Genomic DNA, 24,278 nt, shown 5'->3' on the forward strand with positions numbered 1-24,278 from the left:
TTAACAGGGGCTTTGCTTGTCGATGAAGTCGATGAGTAAAGATCGAGACTATAGGCTTATCCGCGAGGAGCAGATAAGAAGATAGAATATAGACTGCTGGCGAGGCAGAAAGGATCACTCTGGTGAGAGTAGGAGGTCAAGAACCAAGTAGATTCAAGTTAAGGAATATGATACATGGTAGTGAGTTTATATAGAGGATAGGAAGTGTATTAGTGGATGATAACTCATACTACCAAGTGAAGTAATCGGTAAAGGGCATAACCATAAGAGGAAGGCACGTTCGGGGTGAGACACGGGTGAACCAGAACGTGCTAGATAAGAAAGTGAGTCAAAGGTCAAAACAAGAAGTGAAACGTGCAGGGGCACGATCGTGCAACTGCGGATCTAAGTATAAGTAACATGTGCGACTGCGCACTGAGTCAGAGATTGAAAAAGGGAAAAGGGCAAAGGGGATGCATTGTGCATCATATCATAGGTTACCGTCCGGACGGTAAGGGCAAGGGGACTGTCCACAGGATCAGTCAGGTGGTGGAACGGAGCATGGATATGCTTCGTCAGTGAAAGGATCCGGCCAGATGTACTGGCTCTGCTGAAGCGACAGGTAGAGAGCGAAAGGGAATGCGAGGATGACAAGGATGACAAGGGTAAGGTCGGGGTAAGGGTATGATGTGAGGGCTGATACGAGGAGGATTAGGAGAAAAATGGTAGGGGCCCAAGCGTCTAGATGTTCTTGTAACAATGAGTGGAAACCCACATTTTGCAAAATTGTTGACATGGAAATGTTAGATTGTCTTCAACAGTTTGCTGGATGTCATTTTCTGATCCCCGAGCCTGAAACACGGAAAACCCACAGAACTCATTATGGGTTTTCCAGGTTTTTGGTTTGGGGCTCAGGGATCAGAAAATGACATCCGGCAAACTGTTGAAGACAATCTAACATTTCCATGTCAACGGTTTCCACTTGTTTCATGTTTCGGATTTCAGGCCTCAGCACTTGGCATTCAGGTCTCGGGTCTTGGTGAATCAATAAGTCACTGATAAGTTTCATGGTTTTGCAATGGGACCTCCATGAAATTTGTAAGAAATACCATATGGTGTATTGTGTCCAGTGTTGTGTTTTGAGCCTCAGGTTTCAGGCATGGGCACTCGGCACTTGGCACTCGGCACTCGGCACTCGGTACTCGGTGATTTGACCATTGAGTTTCGGATTTTGGTGTTCTGGGAGTAACACTTTCATGTCAACAATTTTGCAACATTTAGTCTTCCACTTGTTTCAAGTTGCGGGTTTCAGGCCTTGGGTCTCGGCACTCAGCACTCAGCACTTGGTGAATCAATAAGTCAATGATGAATTCCAGGGTTTTAGGATTGGCATGCAGTGAATTTTGTAAGAAATTCCATATTGTGTATCGCTTCCAGTCTCGGGTTTCAGGCTTTGGCACTCGGCACTAGGTGATTCAATCAGTCAGTGGTAACACTTTCGGTTTTGTGGTTCGGCTCTTGGCACTCAGTGATATGTCTCAGGACATTGATATTTCACACATTCCTGCAAGTATCCAGTTTCCAGTCTGGAGCTTCCGGTCATCGGGCATCCAGAATTCAAGACAGTGATTTCTTGTGGAAAAATGGATGTTGTACCATGGGATTTGATTTTCGGGTGTCGGGACTCGGCAATCCATGCATGTCAGACAAGTGCTTTATATATCTATATAGTAAACCAATACCTTGGCCTATATGTCCACACAATATCTCCCTACCTCAGCCCACCTGTCTATGTAATATATTACCTCGTCGGCCCACCAGTCTATATCATAAATAATTTCCTGCACTCTTGGCCCACCCGTCAATATAATAAATGTTTTACTGCTCACTCGGTCCACCCATCTGTACAATTCACAATGACCTCGGCCCACCCGTCTATACAATGTACCTTTACATCGGCCCACCTGTCTATATAATAATGATTGCCTCTCATCTCCCTTCAGCCTAGCTGTCTATAATATACATGTCCACCCATCTCCATCAGTAAAAATATTCATCCCAGCCCATCTGACATCATCGAGCATATATATAACATTGGCATAGATGGGCTCACCTGTCTCCATCAGAAATAATATTCCCCCCAGCCCATCCATCAACATCAGGGATATACATCACATCGGCCCATAGTCCGCTGGCCCATATAATACGGAATTTGTCACTGAAGGGGCTCCAGATCCTTTCTAGGATTCTGCAACTTCTACCATCATTTTATCTCCCATTATTCTGATCTCGCTCACTCCCTCTTCAACCTTACCAAGAAAGACACTGTATTTTCCTGGTCCACTGACTGTAAAGCTTCCTTCCAGAAGCTGAAGAAGTGTTTCACCACTGAGCTCACCACTGAACCTGTACTCTGGAATCCCAACCCCTCTTGTCAATTTGCATTGGCCACAGATGCTTCGCTTTTTGCGACAGGAGCAGTCCTCCTACAGACTGACAACAATGGGTCTTATCACCCATGTGGATATCTTTTGCAATCCCTTAATGCTGCAGAACAGAATTATTAGATTTATGACCACGAGCTTCTTGCAGTCATCTATGCCTGAAAGCATGGAGACATTTCCTTGAAGGCAATCCCTATCCAGTGATCGTCTTCACTGACCACAAGAACCTCCTATACTTCTGTTCCTCACAGACCTTGACATGCCAGCAAGCTTGCTGGCAGCTCACACTCTGCGAGTATGATCACCATGTCCCAGGCAGCAAGCTTGCTGCACCTGATGCCCTTTTCCAAAGACCAGATCATGACAATTCGGATCATGATAATGAGGATATTGTCCTCCCTGATTCTCTCTTTGTTAAACTCATTGATACTGCTTTAGCATTGAAGTTCAAAGCAGCGAATGACAGCCCTGCTGATCTTACTATTCAGACAGTGGCTGATGCCTTAAATGGCCTCTGTGCCCCTCCTGTGAAATCTGCCTTGTCAGATTGGTGCATCGACAATGGTATCCTTTATTTCAAAGACCATTGAAGATGAGGATTCTAGACTGTAGGGAAAGTTGGTGCTGAGCCAAGAAAACACAGATAGTCCCGGGTGCGCATAAAATATTGTCTTAAGGGCAGCTGTCTGAGTCAAGGGAAACCTCTCTTATAAAAAGAGAGACATCAAACTACTACTAGGGTAATAGGACTACAGGACACACGAAGTGTGAGGCAAGAATGATGCAAAATACAATAATACGGACACACAAGTGCAAAAGACAAAGTGCGAGGTATGCAATGCAAAGGTAACGCATGCGAGTTAGAGCAAAAGATGAAAGAGTGAGATAGACTAAAGAGAGATGAGGCAAGACAGTTGATAACACCCCAACTAAGGCTGGCTGATGTTTAAAGCAAAGTGCGGACAACTAGTACATGAGACTTAGATAGTCACTGCAAACAATGAGTAAAATTCTCTAGTAGCTAAGTACACAGAGAAAGTGGGCAGAAAATCGACCCAGAACATAAGTAATAGAGGGGTATAAGTAAAATAGCTAAGTGCCACTAGGCATACAGGTCTGATGTGACAAGCCAAACAGGCTATAAATAGTACACCAAGTATATAACAGGGTCTCAGCTATGTGCAAAGCACAAAGCCGAGTATTAGCAGTGGAAAACAATTAAACAAAGTGGAAATATGATGAGGAAAATGCACCAATGGACTTATAAGGACATGGGAAGGATGGGCGGATGAGTGTGTGGACAATAAGAGTATGGATGCATGATGTGTGTGAACATGGGAGGCCATGTGCAAAACCTGCAAAAATAAAATATGTGTGCTAATGCACTAGACATATCCTATGAATTAGAGCTGGAGTTTGTAGGGAATATGGGAGAATTCGCAGGGAAGTGCATGTAGAAACATGAGTCTCTACCCACCTAACAACACCTCCCCTTATGCCTATTCCTTCCACTTGCACCTGTCCCTTCTTCCAAGTTTCAGTAGATCTTATCACTGACCTCCTGGAGAGCACTGGCTATGACTCCATTATGGTTGTGATCAACCATGGGCTTACAAAGGGGGTAATTTTCTCATCTTGCAAGAAAACCATCACTGCAGAAGGTGTTGCTGAATTATTTTACAAAAAGGTGTTCATACGATTCAGATTATACAACAAGATCATCTCAGACTAAGGCCCACAATTTGTCTCAAAGCTAGCAAAAAAACTTGGATAGCTCCTGGATTACCAAGTAGCCCTCTCCACTGTCTATCATTCCCAGACAGATAGACAGACAAAATGAATGAACCAGGAATTGGAGATGTACCTCCACATCTACTGCAGAACAACTCTGAATGACTGAGCCAAACATCTTCCTATGGCTGAATTTGTCCACAACTCCAGATGACACAGCACATGGAACACATCCCTCATACCTTTTCCAATTTGGCACTACCAGCTGCAGAAGACTGAGCCAAGTGACTCATGAAGATTAGAGAAGAAGCCCTTGCATGTCACAGCCTTGTACAGCAATGCATGGCAGAATGCACATTCAGGCAAAAGTACCAGCCTTGGAAGGTTGAGGATAAAGTGTGGCTGTCTGCTGCAAATTTGATCACCCACTTCCCTTCAAAGAAACTTGCCCCAAAATGATATGGACCCTTTACCATTAAACAGGTTATTTCCCCTATCACGTTCACCCTTGAACTCCCTGCCACCTGGCGAGTATACCCCATGTTCCATGCATCAGAATTATCCTCCTATCAAGAAACAGATGTGCATGACCCAAATTATACAGAACCACCACCAGACCTGATCAATGGGGAAGAACCTTACAAAATAGAAGCAATCCTCCAACACAGGGGTACCGGAATGAAAAACTGATACTTGGTCTCCTGGGTTGGCTCCCCCCCTCCAAATGAATGTGGCTTCCAGAGAAGGAACTGAAGTCTGCAGTGGTGCTGCTCAAAAACTATAAGAAGAGACTCAAACTGACAACAAAGCTCCTCATTTGTTAATCATCAACCCCCATCTTCCATGTCCTCTACCTCCACTTCAGTCTCCTCCCTCTCCACTGGTTCCTCCACATCCACCATCGACATTATCCATGAATCCACTATTTCTTTCACACAGATTTTGGACTCTCAGAAGGCATTCTGGGAGTTTGTCATCCTTGGTATGCAATATGCACTCAGACTCAATTCCTTTGTTCACCATACCAAGGACATGGTTCTCTTGAAACTTATCAATGCCTTTCAGGCAATTGACATTATCACTTACTTGACCAGTCCACATTCAGACCGTCTCCCATCCCCTGTCACTCACTACTCAATCCTGAGGGCCAAGAGATCCCTCTTAAATGTTCTCACCACCCGGAACTTTGGCGACACTATCGCCAAGATAGAAGAAGAAATCGCATACAACCAACCGCCTGCATAGGCAGCCATTGTTGAGTGTACTGCTGAGTGCAGTGCTCCAACACTTCATTCTGAACAACCCAACCTGATCGTCACCAACCTTACCTTAGAAGAAATTAATCACATGTTCACTGAACACAAAGAACAACAACATAGGATGATGACTAGTGATGAGCTTGAAGAACTTCAAGCCTCTATTATCAATTATGAGGTAGTAGCCAATGAACCGCTGCCTACTCCCTCCAAAGAAAGAAAAGGAAAGAAGAAGCACAAAGAAGAAAATCTGAGTAGGGGAAACTTAGAATGAAGAAAACAAACCAAGCCTGGAAGCTTGTCTTACTACCCCTCCCCTGGGTTTTGTTACTACTAATGACATACTCCTACTTTCCATCGGATCACCTGCTATCAGGGATAGCACACCCATTCCCATTCCACCACTGAAATGTTCCTCTTGATGAAGCTGGAGATTGAACACCAAGCACATACTCACCCTTAGACTACCCATCACTAGACATGAACCTGGTCAGGACCCTACCAGACAAGAACTAATGAACAATGTGCACACCAAGGGTAACCCTAAACCTTATCAGTGCAACTTTGTTTGTAGGGTCTGCTCTTAGTATGGCCATAAACAGAAACAATGTGAGTATTAATTTTATCACATCTGTAAACAATCTGCCCCCAGACATCTCACACCCTTCTGCCCCCGACTCAATGACAAGAAGATCCTCCACCAAGGAATTTCCTCAGAAAGGTTCTACACCAACATGCACCAGCTGAAAGCAGCTTATGATCAAGATGCTGCATACATCGAACAAGACAGGTAAGAGAATCTCATAGAAGTACTCAAAGCACTCTGTGACCTCAATTGTGACCCCTCCTGGTATGACAATATGGATGTCTGAACTTGTTGATTTCAGCCCTAGAAACCGGGGTAATGTTACATTGAACATCTAGATGCCTGGGCCCCTACCATTTTTCTCCTCATCATACTCATCTCAGCCCTCATGTCATACTTATACCTCAACATCACCCTTGTCTGCCCTATTATCCTTGCCTTCCTCTTTGCTCTCTATCTATCGCTCCAGCAGAGCCAGTACATCTGGCCAGACCCTTGCTTGGACAAAGCATACTCATACTCTGTTTCACCTGATGACTGATCCTGTGGACAGTCTCCTTAACCCTTACCATCCAGATGGTAACTTATGACATGATGCATGCTGCATCCCTTTGCCCTGTTTCCTTTTCTTAACCTATGACTCAGTGCGCAGTCGCACATTGTACTTATACTTAGATCCACAGTTGCATGATTGTGCCCCTGCTTGTTTCACTTTCACTTTCTGTTCTTTGACTCATTCCGCAGTTGCATGTTCCAGTTTGCCTATGACTCACCTTGAACATATTTCCCCTTTTAGTATTGCCCTTTGACTATTCCTTCTTCTGGCAGTACGAGTTCCCATTTACTAATACACATTGTTCCCCTCTATATAAACTCGCTGTCATGTATCTAGTTCTCTAACTTGCATCTACTTGGTTCTTGACCTTCTATTCCTAACAAGAGTTATCCTTTCAGCCTAGCTAGCTGTCTGTATTCTATCTTCTTATCTGCACATCACAGATAAGTCCTTAGTCTCGACTTCGTCATTGAGCAGAACCCCCTATTATTAGTTGGACTTCTGTCCTTCTATTAACACAGATTTTACAATTAACCTTCGGGTGTCGTAAGCCTCGGCAGATACACTTATTGTTAGGCTCCCCACCTTACATAAGCCACCAATTTGGACATAGGCATTAAATCTTGCTTGCCGAAAGACACGTCAAGCAAGACCCCTAACCTTGGGCCAGCCCAAGGATGTCCTCGACCATTGATGACTCATGCTTTGTTTGAGCATCGCCAACAGACATCATCCAAGTTCATAACAGAGAAGACCATGTGAGATTATTCAAAACATATGTCCACAGGAGTCACCACTCACTCCTTGTCTTCCATCAATCCACTTGCATCTATTGAAATATTAGAGTCCAAATTTGATTGTCATCAACACAAATTAGTCGACAAAGCTGCTCATCAACAATATTCTGGATAGGCTGCTGAGTTGTGGCAGTATCTAAATGATGTCCCTGATGATGTCTCAAAGGACACTAATGTCATTCAGTGGTAGTCGATAGGTCATTCCTTCATTTCAATCAGAATCTCATTGTTAATATACTCAGAATTACACATCTAACTTTCCTATACTTGCCAAGATCACTATAATGTTTGTGTAGTGCCAGTATCTTCTGTATCCTGTAAACTGCTGTTCTCAGCAGGTGCAGAGACTGCTACCAATCACCGGTCTCATTTAGGTTCAGAACAATTTGAAAAGTTGCAGGTTATGAAGTTTGCTTGGCAGAAATCTGTTGTTGATCATACTGCTTCCAACTCATCAAGCATTGAAGAAGTCTTACTTACTGACTTCATAAAACTTCTTCACCTGGATGATTAAGCAGTAGAGTGGAAGCATGGAGAAGATGAGGTGGCTGAATCATACTAGTAGCTTAAATATGCTTGCCATATCATGTAGTTTGACCATTGGATGTACAACCAATTGCATTGTAGACTGGTTGCAACCGGTTTTTGAGTGGTTCATTACCTGTGCCCAAATGAAGCAAGCACTAACTGGACTTATGAAGACTGAGATACAATTGCAGCTGTGGTCCAGTTCAAAAAAGTTGCAGTCCAGTTCAGTTGCCAGTTTTTTTCCTGTCCAGCAACTGGACTTTCAAATACTAAGAAGCACAGCTTTTCAAGGCAAGTGCAGCAACAGTCGAGCAGCTCAAAAACAGATTTATGGAGATGATGGCTACCAAAATGCATAAATGTCAGAGTCTTACCAGAGCCTGCAGGTGAGATTTTGAAAATATCTTTCTTTTTGAGCTGAGACAGAGCAGAGTCAAGCTGCCAGGTGCAAGGTGTAAAACCAAATGAGGTTTCAACAAGCTTCCAGAAATTATCAAAGGTAGGGACTTCATATTGCAAGGCTGACAAAATAGTATGAAGATTTGTACTAGTTTAAAGAATGTTGCATATATCTCAAAATAAATCAATATTCACTAGCCATGCCACCAAAAGACTGATATTTCATGGGGAGACAAACAGACCATAATCTTGTGCCACTACAAGTTGTGCCAGTCAGTCAGGTGTGTTACACATTGGGGATTCTGATATTTAGGATAGGTGAAAGTCCTAAATATTGCAAACCCCAATGTGTTAGAGCCCAACAAAAAGTCAGTAAAAGCTCAGAGAAATAGTATGTGGTTGTATTTGGTTTGTGACTATTGTAGAATCAGGCTCACTAACACACCAGTGACACCACCGACTGGGTAGGAGTCTGCCTAATCAGTTGAAATGGATTTCTGAGATTTCTGACAATTACACATGTATAACTGTATAACATCAAAAGCTTCCATCCACATCTACTTTATCACAATTATAACTCCTATGAACTGCACTAAACAGCCCTCTTAATGATCCACAGGCATCAGTTTTTCTATCTACATGAATCTCTTGAGCCTTTGTCCTTTCTGTAGTTTTGTCACAGTTTGTATACTTTGTCACATGATGTTGGTCATTTTTGTAAGCGCCCCACCTTAATATGGGAAGTATCTATAAAGTAAGGGAGGATGGTTGTGGGAGGGGATGGATGCTTGCATGGTTTTTGCTTGGGTCACTTGAACAGGAGAAAGGGACAATAGAAGAATGAGGAAAATAGGAGAATAGGAGAATGGAGAAATGGGAGAAGGGGAAAGGGGACAACAGGATGGGAGGAGGACAACAGTAGATGAGAAAATACATATATTCAATTGTACTTTTACTTTTGTCAAAATATTGCTCAAAGTATGTAACTTATTTTGAAATTTTGATCACAACTAGTGATGTTCCGGCCCGGCTTGGCTCGAAAGCCACAGCTTTGGCCTGGCTTTGGGTGGCTCCAGCCCACAGGATTTTCAGGCCAGGCCAAAGCCATGAAAGACAGCTGGCTTCGGCCTGGCTCCAGCCCAAGCCATGGCCCAAGTACATAAAATATTAAATATAGCAAGATACTATATAATGAATACAAGCGCTATGTCTCAAAGATGTCCGTACTATCAGACTCCGAGTCTAAGTCACCTTCATCATCAAGCAATAGACCATCCCAACCCTCATCTTCAACTTTGTCTGAGTTGTCAGCCTTCTCAACTAATCCCTTCTCAACATCGAGCTCATTAAGTTCATCCTCCACAAGGGATGATGGTCCTGGTTCATGGAAAAGGAGGTCATGATGGATAGCGCATTTAACACATTGAAGGGCCTCAACGATATCCCCTTTGAGTTGGTTGCATTGGTTGCTGATGGTTATCCCACCTTGAGAAAATGCACACTCGCTCGAGACAGATGATGCCATAATAGAGAGATAGTCTCGTGCAATCGAAGACCACACTGGCCCATATCTCTGACCGTTAATCTTGTAAAAAAAAGCATGTATGAGTGATAGAAAATGAATAGTAGAAAAACAAAACATACACCCCACCATTGGATGGTGCTCATCCCAGGTGGAGACAATGCCTCCAACATGTCCATATATCTCATGAAATCAGCCTGCCAAGGTTTAGTCCAAGCTGACGATGTCGCTATCATTGAGTATCTTCATCTTCATCCGAACTTTTAGTTTGGTGAATTAGTTTCTTGAGACTGTTTGTTTTGCCTATTTTGACACCATTTTCTGGTGCTGATGCAGTTGCACCCATTTCAAGGTAATGAGCTTCGTACTTTTAGACTTGTTAGAGATGAAAGTATTATGTATGACGTGTTGTGACTTACCACTTGTTCCACGCATGCAAGGACATCTTGCTGAAGATCTTCGGGCCAGTTTTTCTTGAAGTATGCCATTTTTCCCATTGGATCGAGTACTTGAATATCATGTTAGCAATCACAATATATACAGTAACTACACAGACAAACCCATAGCCATAACATATGCAGGCAACTTCATTGTTTTCTCGTAGTACTCGTTGATCTTGCATGCAGCAGCATTCAGTGCAGGTGCAAACTGAGTATACTTAGGCCGACCTGCATGAGACAACCATGCTTTATGGAGTGTCTCAAGTACAGGGATTACCAGGTGCAGTGTGGTCCCTGCATCCAATGAGAATGCCTGCTGGGCAATGTCCACATACTTGCAAGAAAATAAATGTTAGTCAAAAATTGTATAAATTCATCATCACACACAGAAAGCAGGTCTGCAAATTGGCCAACACAAATCCACTCTGCACTTGTCAGCCTTAGATGGTCAATCTTAGCATGTTTGGTAAGATCTCAATCCTACAACCCCATCTCATACACAAAAATGTTGACTTGCTCTTTACTACTCTTGGCATGATTGAGCATTGTGTACGTTGACGACCAGCGAACCTTCATGTCAAGTAGAAGCTGAGTTGGGGGTACAATATTGGCCTTCTCTTGGACATGCTTGTATACCTCCTTCCATTTTGCTGATGAGCGCTCCTGTTAAATTATTAGCAAATTTGCACTGCACAGTATCAAAGACATCGGATGGACCTTGACACAAATGGCACAGACCAGTCCAATTTCATCACACTTGCCCACATTCAAAGGGTCAGGTTCATGGGCCTTGGAATCATGTGAAGTGTAGTGTGGCAATTTACTATATGTACCAATTAAAGTCTGGGTACCCAGATTGACAACATGGGCCAGACAGCTGTGCCATACTGTTAGATACAAAGTATATATTGTAAATGAAGCACCAGCTTACTTTATCCTACATTCATGCCACAGGAACTTCTTTTTGTGTCGCTGATGGTAAAGTTGTGCAAATGCTTCAAGCATTGTGCCATTATTGGCAGCGTTATCGCATGTCACATGGCCAAGCTACAGAATAATTGAGTACGGAGAGGAGAAGGGTTGTGATATGAGTTTGTAGTATACCTTGTGAGTGATGCCAACTCGGTCCAATACCTTGAACAATGCACCACCGAGATGTTTCCCATTATGGGTGTTGTTCAATTGGGTGAATCCAAGGAGCGCACTTTCGCATTTCCAAGTTAATGGACTGTCTTCCTGGATCCAATGACCAGTAACGGCAAAATAACCATCTGTATTACCAGCCTGCCATGCATCGCAGGTAATGTTGACATCCCCACAAACAGCATCACTCTAAGTCCCATTCAAACACCTGTTAACAAAGAAAATAATAAAATAGACGCACATTTACAGTTGCCTTGAGCTTTGTTAAGTGATTTTTGAATATACGCATAATCTCTGCGCGTGTTGCCTTCCTTCCAGGAATTTTCACACCATTATTTGTGCGAGCAGCCACATCAATCATTTCTTTGAATTTCGGATGTTCGAGGGCTTGTATGGGCTATACAAAATATTAGTGATAGTACTATCATCAAGCTGTAGTGACATACCTGGTCTGTCGCTACAAGCCATTCAATAGCTGTGGTCTTGAACAGTTTGTCGGAGTATGAGACTACACGTTCTGCAAGCTTTTGTTCCATTAGATGTGCATTGATGGCTTGCTGAGTGTGCACAGCCTTGGCCTTGCGATCCTTGACATCACCAGGTAACATTGATTGAAATCTGTTAGTTTTGGCCCAAGTTCAATATTTTGCCTATTGTGATAGTGTCCGTTAGTTTATATTCACTGTGATCAATGAGTGCGTACCACAAAATTTGCCTCTGCATGCCGGCGAAGAGTTGTAGGTTCATTTACAAGAATACAGCTTTTCCTACGAAATACAGGTGAGTGTGAGAGTAAATTGATGACTGCAATCTTACGGGCAGCTCTTGCATTTCCGGTGCTTCTTAACCTTACCGTTTGTTCCTGTCTGCTCGAATGCAGGCCAAAAAAATTGATCAATATCAGCAGTTTTACCTTCATGTGTCGAAGACACATCAACAATCAATTGGACATCAATGTCGATGGGGATGCCATCTATATCAACATCCTTGGTCTCGATCCATTTCTTTTTTGCTGACAGTTTAAGTTTCAGTAGATAGAATTCTTCAATGGTAGAAGCACTCACACTTTGGATTGGTATACGCACTTTCCCGCATCTCCATGTCATCATTGTCATCATCATCTTCTTCTTCAAGAATCTCCTCTGAGTCAACATGCACTTGTTTCATCTTGTTGGGGACATGCGAAGTTGATGGCGCTAATGGCACAGCAGTATCACATGTGGCGGAATTTGGTTCTTGATAAGGGTGAGATGAGGAGGTTGGTGTTGGGATTGGCACAATACTCTCTGCCTGTTCAGCACGTCGTGCAGCCTCAGCAATGCGAAAGTTGTTGACAGCCTTCTTCTGGAAGGCAAGAGTTGCCAGGGTCCACTGAATGAAGAAGCACAGCAGTAGGCTTAGTTTTGCGCACTGGACGCATAGCAACACAAGTTTCCCCCTCGCCATCTGAGAGAATAGTGGGTGGCATTTAGTTGGTGTAAATGATCAGTTCAACAAGGGCGAGAGTTGAGACGAGTACTTCACCAATCAGCCCTTATCAGTATGAATATTGTCAGGTCATTTCTTAGCTGACAGACTAAGTTCCTGGGATAAAATACTGATATATTTGAGATTTTGACAAGCTTTTGATGCGTGAATGAAGAGCTGCAATAGAATGTTAACATTGTTAAGTCAAGATCAAGCTGAACACACATGTTGGACAAATATCAAAACCAGAGTTTGAATGTCGTGTGGGATGTCCGTGGAGTAGACCTGCAACTCAATAGATAGTGAATAATGATTAGTGCGACATATATATTAGACAGACATTGTGGTGACATCAAAGTCGAGTCTTGAAGTGACCATTGTGCTTGACATCAGGAACCAATTTGCGCTCATTCTATTTTTACATAAATGTTTCCCACAAAGCCATTGGAAATACTCTCAAAGCCATGGCCTGAGCCACCGGCTCCCAGCTTTTTGGAATCATGGGCCGGGCCAAAGTCCTGGTCAGGCCATGACTTTGGCCTGGCCTATATGGTGCCGGCCGGGCCATGCACATCACTAATCACAACTCAGTGAATAAAATATAATTTATCTCAAAACCTGCAATGATTATTAAGTCACCCAAAGTAAGATGAAGCTGAAGGCCAGGAAGCTAAAAAAGAGCGTGAAGCGCTCTTTTTGTTTCCTGTGCCGAAGGCACAACGGGTGTGTGCTAGTAGGTAATATGCTTATCCTGCATAGTGTCACGATCACGTGAGGTATGTAGAACACTGACACGATCATGTGCATGTACTTTCAATGTGTCATGACTTTGATCTCGTGTTTTGCCTTGCGCCTCTTAACTTCTTTTACATATACTCTTCGTCATCGACAGCGCCGAGCATAATAACTGCAATCATATATCAAGTAAAACATGTCCGATATTATGAACGACTGGATTGTCGCCGACAGCGAGGACGAAGACGCCTCACGACCTCTTCAAATTGTTGACAAAAACGGCCTCTTGAACGGAACATCGGTTTCTACAGGTCCGGACAAGATACTACAGCGTCAGGAATTTTTTAAGCTTTGTGTGCTTTACCGCATGCTAACTGGACATGGTTTTGCAGCGTCACTCATTCAGACTGCCTCATTTATTACCAGCCAAGCGCGGACTCCCCAGCGAGGACGTGAACCTCTCGACATAAGTGATACCTCTCTGTTTACGCCACCTCCAGGGTACCAAGACTATAATCCACCAAATGCTTCTCCGTTACTCCCTCGTGGTACGGGAACACCTGTGCCGAAGTCTAAACCGCGCCCACGTCCTGTACCGCGAAAGTCTCGAACCACGAGTACCATATATGACGACTTCGTCAGAGACGATGAATCTCGTTCCTCTACCTCACTAATCGGTTCTGCATCTGCAATCCCAGCCAGTATCTTAACTACAGATAGCATCCACCCTCCAACCACACCATCTGCTATCTCAGAAGCCATCGAGGAGGTCGATCCTGCATTTAGTATTGCCGACCGAGCCAAGACGCGCGCTCGGAAGACTCAGGCCAAGAAGCCGACTTACGTGCCTGTCAGCCATGATGTGATAGAGTTAACATCAGATTCCGACCTCGACGAACTATCCCTCAAGCCTCCACGGAAGCGGCAGAAATCCCAAGAGAAGCCTGTCAAGCCAAAGCCGAGACCCAAGCCGAGACCCAAGCCTAAAGCTAGGACATCTCCTTCTTCACCTAAGGTTGCTGAACAAAGCACCGGTGATACTCAGCCGAGCGACTTTGCTTTTCCTTCACCGGCAGGGCCAGCACTTCCGACCCAACTATCTTCTACAATATCGCGCCTCCCGTCTTTCATACCTCCTTTACCCGACTTGTCTTCTCCACTTTCTTCACCCGAAATAACTCGCAGGCGGAAGACAGTATCCCCGTTTCACTCAGAGGTTCATGGAAAAGAGATGGATGTGGATGTCCCCGATGCTTCATCGTCTTTTGTTATGCCACCTCCTTTATCCTCTGCGCCATTGTCGCCTGTCGTCCCGCCAATCGATGATTCGCATACAGTCGAAGGACAAACCGGGGACGCAGACATTATCACTGCTGCGAGCAAGGGTAAGAAAAAGGACACGAAGTTGTCTTCTCGAGCAAAGGGGAAGAAAAAGAGTCGGAAGCAGGCTGACAAAGTCGAGCTCGACAATCTTGCGCACAACCTCCCCACGGATGAGCCAGCTGCATGTAATACCGCTCTCGAGGACAACAATTTGGTTGAGAAACAGGAATCAAAAGTTACGTCGAAGAATGCACTACCGAAACCCACCCCCATCGTGAAATCGAAATCGAAACCCCAGCCGAAAGGCAAAAGAAAAGCGGTTCTCTCGGAAAGTGAAGATGAGGACGACGAACCTCCTCGTTCGAGGTCACCTACACAAGGTAGCCATTTGCCCCAGGACGAAGATTCTCGAGGCGAAGATCTCGGGAAGGATTCTGAAATCATCGCAGTCCCTGAGATAACCAATGTACCCCATTTCCATACCTTCTAATATTTTTACTTACATTCTACCCAGAAGATTTCTCCGCAAAGCGTAGTTACCCTACCAAAGCAGACTCCAGCCGCCACTCTCAAGTCACGCGCCTTCACCATCAAATCCAAGTCGACCCCAATGTCAGAGCTCATCCGGCGTGTCAACTCACAACCAAATTCACCATTCTCGAACAGTCCTTCCTATTCGCCATTGGTGAAGTCTTCACGAATGATGCTTTCACGGATTGCACCGCTGCACCCCAACCGACGAGCCCCTCCACCACCATTACCGAGACCGCCCCCGCCGAAGAAGAGCAAGAAGCAAATAGAGATGGAGGAACGCATTGAGGAGGAATTATCGGAGACTGTTGAAGGGTGGTCGTGTATGACTGACGAGGAGAGAAGGAACTTGCGGAGAGCACGAATTGATGCTGAGTTGGGTTATGAATGATTCTGTGTCGTGTATCCTTATTCCTTATCATGCCGTTTACTTTTTTATTACTATGTATCATTCAACGTTACGGAGAGCTTGTATTTACTTTGCTCTCCGGACGTCCTGTATGGACTTACTCGCTCGGAAGCCTCATGATGATACTTACCATCCAATTCTCCACTGCAATAGCACCTGTCATCTGCTGGCGAGGGGGGTGTTTCCTGACTTGATTTCCAATCTTCCTCGCGTCTCAACTAGACGCCTCAGTTGGACATGAGGATTAAGCGCGTTGGCATCTGTATCCGAGAGCCGTGATCGACTATCCCTTCAGGTGATGGTAAGTGCATTCAGTTTTTGAATCAACCAGAATCTCGCAGCGACGTACTTCACGACCTCATCGGAGAAATCCGCGTTCTGAAATCAGCTGAAATGCGACCCGGTTTGCGAGAATTTGCGAGGACTCGATGGATTCGAATATTTGATTCAATGATTCAAAGGTCCCATGGCGTGTCCCGGTCGTTTTTCTGTGCCATGACAATTTTTAATGAGCAGTTGACATCCTTTCGGCTGCATGCAAGCTCTTTTGGGCGTGATGGGGATAGGTTGGTTGCAAGGGTTACATCCCAGGTAAAGTTCAAAGCCCGCGGTTGTTTCAGTCACTATTGCAATTGCACATGATTCCATCCCACTTAAGCAAACCACGATGCCAGCTACACGCAAAGTTGTCCCTCGCAAGCGCGCTCAGTTATCCGATGAAGATTCCGAGCCCGAATCTCTTCACAGCGACGCGCTCGATGACCTGCCGCCTAAGAAACGCACGCATTCTTCCAATTCTAAGTCCAGCTCACCTTCGAAACCTAAGCCCAAGCGTAAGAAGCCCAAAGCCAAGAAAGATGATGTCAAAGATGAAGAGGATGTAGACGATAGCGACTTGAAACTGAAGGAGGGGCAGCAAGTCGTAGGTCGCGTCGTGCAAGCTCCAAAGACAGGCTGGGGTAAGCTGCTCATTTCCTAGTGCGTCAGGGATAATCGACCTACCAGCCTTAAAGTGCCTCCCGGTCAGGTTTCGCAGAACACGCTTGATTTTCTAGTGCAACTCAAGGACCCTGCGTGTAACGACCGTGAATGGTTCGTACTTCTATCACGGTCTTCATTTATTTATCGTTGGCTGAAAATCAGTCACGCGTCTCTAGGTTTAAGCTACGCGGTATGTGGAGCTTATGCATTAGGCTGAAGCTCCGACCTTATTTGGCAAACAGAACCAGTTTACCGTCGCATAGAAAAGGAATTCAAGGAATTCGTCGAGGCGTTCACTGATATGCTCACAGATGTCGACTCCCAGATCCCCCCGTTGCCCCCCAAAGACGTCATCCACCGTATATATAGAGATGTTTGTTTTCTCACCTGTTTTTGTGGATCAGCGGATCTGATGTCATGCGCGTAGATCCGCTTCAGCAATGATAAAACACCATACAAGAAGGGGCTGTCTGCGAGTTTTTCGAGGAGTGGCAGGAAGGGTATTTTTGCGTTTTGTGAGCTTCATAACATTTTGCTTTCTTTGCAGATATCTAACTGTTCGTAGACCACGTGTACGCACCTCTTAGCATCAAAGTCGGACAAGCTAACTGGATATATTTGCGTCTCTTGTTCATACAGAATGAGTATGTTATAGCTGAAAATACTAGATCGATATATGCTGACATGAATGATGATTAGTCAAGCCGGGTGACGAGAGCGTCATCGCTGCAGGTGCATGGTGTCCTGCTAAGAACGAACTCGCGACTCTCAGGTGTGTCTCGTCTCCGCTTTGTTTCCGTGGTTCTTTTCATGCCTTCTCACATCCAACAGAAATCACCTACTTCGCTCCACACCCGCCGCTAAGACTCTGCACACAATACTTTCTTCTAAAGCATTTACTACCCATTTTGGCCCTCCCCGCCCGCACCCGCATGGAGATCGTCAGAGTGTGTTCGGGCATGAAGATGAATTGAAGGTGGCACCAAAGGGCGTGGATAAGAACCACGAGTACGTGGTAGAGTATCATTTGAGTCATGAAGGCTAATTAATACACTATGCTACGCGTTTTCTAGAGATATCGCCCTCCTCAAATGCCGCTCCCTCGCTGTTTCCTATCGGTTCACAGATGCCCAAGTCGTTGCATCCGACTTCATAGATACACTACGTGGGGTTGCGGATGTGATGAAGCCCTTTGTTCATTGGTGCGTGCTGTAACTTACCATTTCTGAAGCAGAGGCGCCATTCGCACGCTTCATTCTGAGTATAGCTTTTGGAGTAAATGGACTGATGTCATTTCCTGTAGTTTAAATGACCTGATGACGCTTCCGGTGGACGACAACTCTGATGAAGAGGACGAGGAAGATGATACTGGGAGTCCGGAGGAAGATGGGTGAGGGCGGAGAGGCATAACGAACAGGAAGCTTGGATTCATCTATTATAGTTGAGCTGGGTGTTTGGATATTGTCGGTGTTAATTTTCTCGGTATCTTACTGTCATCTAGTATATGTACATACGCGGTGTCACTTATTTGACACATGCACGATCGCAATTGTCCACTCCATCATTCACCAGTCTAAGGCTAACCTCCGTCCGTAACTTAGCAAAATGTCGAGCGGGCTATTAAATCGGCCAATGTGACCTTCCTGTGACGAGATGCACGGACTAAGCCAATAATTTATAAGTAACTCAACTGGTTCGAGTGCCATGTCATCACATCATGTCAGGTACCGTCTCACTCCAACCCACTGCAATTCCGATTATCGACTTTGCATGCTTCGGGGATGGTACTTCCTTGGTACGTGTGGTGCTCACAATGCACATGGGATATATCATTGAAGATCCTTTTTTTTGATGCTCAGGAAGCGACAGAAATAGGAAATCAATTAGTCAAAGCGTGTCGAGAAGTCGGTTTTGCATACTTTCGCAACACTGGAATCCCTCAGGCAGAGGTGGATTGCATATTTGAATGGGTGTGTACATATCACCGCATGTGCCAAATTCACCTCAAACAATGAGTGTGCATCAAGAGCAGGAAGCTATTCTCGCTTCCAATCGAAACGAAGCTATTGGCTCCTCACCCTAAGGAGGGATGGAAACACCGAGGATATAGCGGGGTGTGTTGTTCTAATTTACGAAGACTACATGGTAACATGTCTTAACAAATGACATTCAGGTTGGTAGGGAGCAAATTTCCCAAATGGTACGTGTCAGTATCATTCAAACTACCAATATCCTGACTCGCATAGGTGTTCGACCCGACGCAGCTCGCTGAGATACGGAAACAAACTCCGGACTTCAAAGAATCATTTGACATTGGGCGTAATAATTGCTCACGCATCTCCAATGTCTGGCTCCCAGAGGAAGTTCTTCCTGGCTTCAGAGACGCAGCATCTACTTTCTTTGATACATGCCGTCGCTTTCAGATCGAGAAGTTGTTGCCTGCGTTATCTTTAGGGCTTAAGCTCCCTGGCGGCGGCGAATTTTTGGGAAAATATCACCAAGAAGCAGAGAATCAACTGCGATTGTTGCATTATCCAGCTGCGCCAGCAGAGTTATTCGCATGCGGTGCGAAAGGCAGAATCGGTGCGCACACGGTATGTGATCATTTGACCGGTAGTGTCACTAATTAACAATGAACGATAGGATTATGCAATGGGCACGATTTTGTTCCAAGATGATGTTGGGGGACTCGAAGTTGAGAGCCCTTACGGTTCAGGAAATTTCATTGCTGCGTCACCCATCCCGGGAACTGTTGTTTTCAATATAGGGGACTTCTTGATGCGGTGGTCAAACGGTACGATTCTTCTGAGCTGCTGTTGTTCTCCGCAAGGCTGTATGATTTATTTCGATTAGACACACTCAAATCAACATTGCACCGCGTGCGTGCGCCCACGAATGATGGCAAGTTGGGAGTGGTCAAAGAGCGCTTCTCGATTCCATATGTAAGCTTCCTGCAGATATTTGATGTTTGTTTGATATCGATTCTTGATTAGTTTATGTCTTCTGACAGAGATCTTTTGATTGACTGCCTCCCTGGCTGTTGGGACAAAGACAGGCCGAAGAAGTACGATCCTGTGACAGCAGGGGCGTATATTGACATGCGGCTTGATGCTACGTATTAATGATTTCCCCAACATGAAACGATTCTGAATGTTGAATGGATGGTGAAGGTCTTCCCTGGCCCGGACCTTTTACTTCTTGTTCTGATGTTGTCATATCGTCTATACCTTCCGGTGACATATCAGGGGTTTCAACATTTTATTTCTTGCAAGATTTCAATTTAAAGCAAATCTGGAACTGATTAGAGCATTCGAAACCTAGCCTAGAGCGTCCGGAGCACTCTAGAAAGTAATTCCACTGGCGGCAAAATGTCAGTTTCCCCGCTGTGTGATACGCAGGTTATCTTCTCGCTCATCATTGCAATATGCTGGTGCGCTGCAATTATCTAATTAATCTCCGTCACTTTAATATCATCGGAATCATATAGATATCACAGACTGTGACATGTGAGAGCCTCATCGGTTTGGGGAATATGGGCGCTGTAAGATGAATTTGATTCAGATAACACAACCTGGGGACAATGCCGGCAATCAATAAATCTAGCAGTATTTGCGACCAAACCGCGCACAAGTAGCATATTGCGATCCACCGTCCCTCTACTGGCGGCGCAACTTCAGGGTTGTTCATTTAGCCCCGCGAAGAAGCACAAGAATTGCACCAGCGCTCCTGCGAAACGAACAGTAACACCCGACGATCAAATGAGGAGTTTCCGAAAAACGGTACCACTGAGAGGCATCCCAAACGAGAGGAACGTACCGCGCCGCGAGAGGTAAGTGTGTGTCACAAGCATAAGCACATCCCACATGTTTGTGCTGGAGGAGAACACGACTCAGAAGTATGAGCTTAGAAGGAAAAAAATAGCGGCTGGGCCAGGAGATGATGATCAGACAGAATATAGATCCGCAGTAAAGCGAACGCGCGGTCAGTACTGGCACTGACCGGGAGTGTGGTAGATCAAAGCAAGACCAAGACAAGACTGCTACTAGTAATCAATCACAAAAGAATTAATTACGCGCACAGCACAACGATCACTGTACTTACTATTTGGCATGTCTGAACGAGCTGGAAAGGCAGATAATCATGCACTTGTGAAGAATCATGCCAGCAGTAGCCTCGCTAAGCACACAACGATGAAAGTCACGGATCGTAGTTGCGCACTGGTAGTACTGGCCATACTACTGTTACGTTCAGTCAATCACAAGTCACTGAAACAGCTCCACTCATTGAAACACTTCCTCAATTACTCTACAACAGCACACAAAACCGGCTCAATAAGTTATTAATATATATGAAGATGCTATAGCCCTTGCATATTGTCAAGTTTGAAGCAAGTTTAAAGCGAAAATTGTAAAAGAATCGTACTGGTAAGATTATGTAATATAAATGGTTGGAGACGCACGTATGAGTCATCATGCATCAGCGCTCAGCGCTCAGCTGCCGCGGCGGTGATGTAGTTTCCTCGACAACTCCTCGACGATACCAGTCAGACCTTGATATGCAGAAGCTCGTGAGGCATTCTTGGTCGTTTTTTCTTTACCGAGGCGGTGGTGGGCTGTTCAATTGACTGATCAGATCAATGCCCAAGGAATTCCGCGGATATGTCTACCCGCTCGAGATTCCGCATCTGCAGCACTCTGTCCGTCCGCTCCTTTGTAAAGCTTGATTTAGTACTAGTGACCCAGCTCTGCATGCGGTTCCCTGCGATTGATTGATGGCAGGAGCGTGTTTAAAGATCTCAATTTCTCGATCAGAGTCGAGGGTTGGCAATGTCTTCCGAATCACTGTCAGAACCCCAGCACGATGTCATATCCCTCCTGAGCTTAACACTTTTTACAGGTATTTGCTACGGGACTGTACTGACCATCTACATCCAGTGCCTATTTTCGTTGGTCCACAGCCCGATGCGGCAGGCTCGACTATTTTTCCTTGGCTATACATCCGCCATGTTTATTCTTGAAACATTATATGCTGCCGCAAATTCTCGAAGAATTTGGATGACGTTCGTTATAAATTGGGGCTCTCGCATCACTCCAGTGACTCACGAGATCGATTTATGGCGTGACTGGGCTAGCGTAGCAGCAATGGCGTGCTATATCATCTCCGAATGGCTGACCGATGTGCTCATGGTAAGATCATCAGTACCATCTGTGCTCATGCGGATCATTGATTCATACCTCTACCTTAGCTTGTGCGCTGTGTTATCGTGTTCCGAAACACGAAAAACAAAATATGGCTGATCCCTATCCCATTCATCGCGTTCCTTGTCGTTATTGGTATGTTTTACGATCCAAAGCGTTGACTTCAAGGCTGCTGACAATACATCGACAGTGACTTCTATCAATCTGTTTGTGAATACAACAAAAGTGTCCAAGTCAATGGAAGCAATGACCAAAGCGTATTGCATCTTCGTTGTGGTCAATCTCTCCTTCAATATTATCACGACGTCATTGATAACTGCTCGCATAATGATGCACCGTACGAAGCTCAGGAAATCAACAGGTATGCATGCTATATCGTCTGATCATTTTGATGTACGTCATTTGTTCAGGAACTCATGATCATGGGACGGAGTACATCAGTATTGTCGCCATGACCACTGAATCTTGTATGATTTCCGCGATTAGCTCGATCGTCTATCTTATCCTCTACGCGATGGATAACTTTGTTCAATATCCATTCATGGTCATTCAGAACCAAATGCAGGTAAGAAGTGGCACTACGTCATGCCATCTGGATTTCATCTTCAACCATCCAGGTCATTGCGCCGTTTGTATTGATCTTAAGAATCATCCAGGGAAAATCGTGGACAAGACGGACCGATGTTGATATCGAGGACTTTCCTTCCAGCTTCAGCGGTCCTCATCTTGATGCGCATTCTTCTGAGGCGTCCACTCTTGTGTTCGCTCACAGAATTTTAAATTACCACGAAATAACTCCATCACGAGCCTAACATACTGTTACACGTATGTAATGTACAGAACTGTTACAGTATTCACACAGCCGTTAGCTAGACTTTCGTCATGGACTGATTTCTGCAAGCGGCAGAGCAGAAGTAATCTATTCCAGTCTGTGGGTAGCGTTGGCACATGATGCATCCCGGAACCAGTCCGAGGGTCACTGCTTCTCTGGAGGACATTAGTATTTCGTGGCAATAGACCTTCTGTAACCACTTACTCTCGGTGACGTGTGGAGCAGTAATCTGTTTTTACCCCACCTCTATCAACGAAAGACGGTTTTCCACAGTTGGGGACAAGACAGGTACCAGTCACATGACGGGCTGGGTGGCTTTGTTTCAGTGGAGCATGCACAGTCTTGACTGGTCGTGACGAAGGAGCCGGAGTAGGCTCTTCGTCATCATCTGATGGATATGCATCTAAATCTGTGCCTGTTCCCGGATCGTCTTCAGCTTCCTCATCGGCATCAGCGTATTCGTCGTCGTCATCCTCGCTGGATTCATCTACAAATATGAGTAAGTATCCAAGTTAGATGGGCGATAATGGGTAACCTTTGGTCCCAGTTGCTGCCAGTGCGTGGCGCGTTGCTGGTTTAGAAGTTTTGATAGGCTGAGCAGTGGCCGGAAGGCGAGCGCCATGCTTTGGAACCGATCGGCCATGTACAGCAGGTTGCGCAGGAAGAGCGGTAGAGGCTTTCGATGCGCATGATTTACCGCAGTAATCAAAGTTACTGAACTTTGGCTTTTGCCCGCAATACTGGAATGAAACATGTTTCATGAGTACCAGGTCATCATGATTCCGCACTCACGTCGCAGAGCCGTCCCGGTTTTTGGGCTGGTGGAGGAACTTTGGCCTTGGGAGGTGGTCCTGGTTTCGCGCGACGTGCAGGCTGGTGTGCAGTGGCCGCCTGAGCGGCGCATGTTTTGCCGCAGTACTTGTGAGTACCGAATTTCGGCGCCTTATGACAGTTCTACGGAAGAATATTCAAGGGTGAACTACTAGTACTAGTAGGGACGGGGTAAGCAACTACTGACCTCGCAAAGTCCAGTAGCCATTGAAGTTATCTGAGCCGCTGCCCAGTTCAAAATTGCGTCGTGGTTTATAGAGGTGGTGGCCATTAGCATGAGGCTGCTGAGACACCCTAGGCGTTGGGGTAGACGGTACCACACTACAACGTGCTGTCCGCATGTTAGTGCACGAGGCTATCTATCATGGAATGGAGCAGTGCAAAGTGAGCAAAAAAGGGCACGCCTTAGTGATTCTTAGGCCTTCTGTTTGCCTCCTGTTCCTTCGATCAAGGGAAGGCATTGCACGTGGCTAGATCATCATGCATCATGACCCACAAGGAAATCCAAACAATTCCGGCAAAACTTGGTTTGCGCTAACTCACAAGAGATTGAAATACATAAATAAATCATGATGCCTGTCCAAACTAAT

General features: G+C 45.1%; 5 protein-coding genes across 5 annotated transcripts; 4 read left to right on the forward strand and 1 right to left on the reverse strand.

Annotated features, from left to right (window-relative positions):
• Positions 1-13,779: 13,779 nt before the first annotated feature.
• On the forward strand, positions 13,780-15,828 carry EDB93DRAFT_1254083 (uncharacterized protein; the record flags this gene model as incomplete). Its single annotated transcript, XM_041453565.1, has 2 exons — positions 13,780-15,372; positions 15,421-15,828. 2 exons carry the CDS (start codon positions 13,780-13,782, stop codon positions 15,826-15,828), a joined length of 2,001 nt encoding a protein of 666 aa, XP_041303925.1.
• A 606-nt stretch (positions 15,829-16,434) lies between these two features.
• Positions 16,435-18,459, forward strand: EDB93DRAFT_1169882 (uncharacterized protein). Its single transcript, XM_041450306.1, has 9 exons — positions 16,435-16,805; positions 16,860-16,938; positions 17,004-17,017; positions 17,070-17,200; positions 17,255-17,342; positions 17,527-17,599; positions 17,659-17,835; positions 17,901-18,029; positions 18,131-18,459. The coding sequence occupies exons 1-9, from the start codon at positions 16,514-16,516 to the stop codon at positions 18,219-18,221; spliced, it is 1,074 nt and encodes a 357-aa protein (XP_041303926.1). The 5' UTR covers positions 16,435-16,513; the 3' UTR covers positions 18,222-18,459.
• EDB93DRAFT_1169884 (flavonol synthase/flavanone 3-hydroxylase) lies at positions 18,460-20,288 on the forward strand. The gene is made up of 8 exons (XM_041450307.1): positions 18,460-18,622; positions 18,687-18,797; positions 18,855-18,941; positions 19,001-19,027; positions 19,074-19,421; positions 19,471-19,621; positions 19,681-19,769; positions 19,821-20,288. Exons 1-8 carry the CDS (start codon positions 18,545-18,547, stop codon positions 19,947-19,949), a joined length of 1,020 nt encoding a protein of 339 aa, XP_041303927.1. The 5' UTR covers positions 18,460-18,544; the 3' UTR covers positions 19,950-20,288.
• A 1,025-nt stretch (positions 20,289-21,313) lies between these two features.
• Positions 21,314-22,947, forward strand: EDB93DRAFT_791161 (uncharacterized protein). The gene is made up of 5 exons (XM_041457484.1): positions 21,314-22,013; positions 22,073-22,160; positions 22,216-22,386; positions 22,436-22,590; positions 22,643-22,947. Exons 1-5 carry the CDS (start codon positions 21,654-21,656, stop codon positions 22,835-22,837), a joined length of 969 nt encoding a protein of 322 aa, XP_041303928.1. The 5' UTR covers positions 21,314-21,653; the 3' UTR covers positions 22,838-22,947.
• Positions 22,895-23,896, reverse strand: EDB93DRAFT_1242435 (uncharacterized protein; the record flags this gene model as incomplete). Its single annotated transcript, XM_041452013.1, has 5 exons — positions 22,895-23,012; positions 23,062-23,344; positions 23,393-23,597; positions 23,650-23,811; positions 23,876-23,896. 5 exons carry the CDS (start codon positions 23,894-23,896, stop codon positions 22,895-22,897), a joined length of 789 nt encoding a protein of 262 aa, XP_041303929.1.
• Between the last annotated feature and the right edge of the window lie 382 nt (positions 23,897-24,278).

Source organism: Suillus bovinus (genome assembly GCF_016758785.1).
Source record: "Suillus bovinus strain UH-Sbo-P2 chromosome Unknown EDB93scaffold_68, whole genome shotgun sequence".
Taxonomy (NCBI): Eukaryota; Fungi; Basidiomycota; class Agaricomycetes; order Boletales; family Suillaceae; genus Suillus; species Suillus bovinus.

Coding starts and splice junctions, on each gene's coding strand:
- EDB93DRAFT_1169882 (XM_041450306.1), top strand. CDS start 16,514: ATGCCAGCTACACGCAAAGTTGTCCCTCGCAAGCGCGCTCAGTTATCC. Junction 17,600..17,658: donor AACGAACTCGCGACTCTCAG/GTGTGTCTCGTC, acceptor CACATCCAACAG/AAATCACCTACTTCGCTCCA. Junction 17,836..17,900: donor GGCGTGGATAAGAACCACGA/GTACGTGGTAGA, acceptor CGCGTTTTCTAG/AGATATCGCCCTCCTCAAAT.
- EDB93DRAFT_791161 (XM_041457484.1), top strand. CDS start 21,654: ATGTCTTCCGAATCACTGTCAGAACCCCAGCACGATGTCATATCCCTC. Junction 22,161..22,215: donor CGCGTTCCTTGTCGTTATTG/GTATGTTTTACG, acceptor ATACATCGACAG/TGACTTCTATCAATCTGTTT. Junction 22,591..22,642: donor TCATTCAGAACCAAATGCAG/GTAAGAAGTGGC, acceptor TCAACCATCCAG/GTCATTGCGCCGTTTGTATT.
- EDB93DRAFT_1169884 (XM_041450307.1), top strand. CDS start 18,545: ATGTCAGGTACCGTCTCACTCCAACCCACTGCAATTCCGATTATCGAC. Junction 18,798..18,854: donor TGGATTGCATATTTGAATGG/GTGTGTACATAT, acceptor GTGTGCATCAAG/AGCAGGAAGCTATTCTCGCT. Junction 19,422..19,470: donor GCAGAATCGGTGCGCACACG/GTATGTGATCAT, acceptor AATGAACGATAG/GATTATGCAATGGGCACGAT.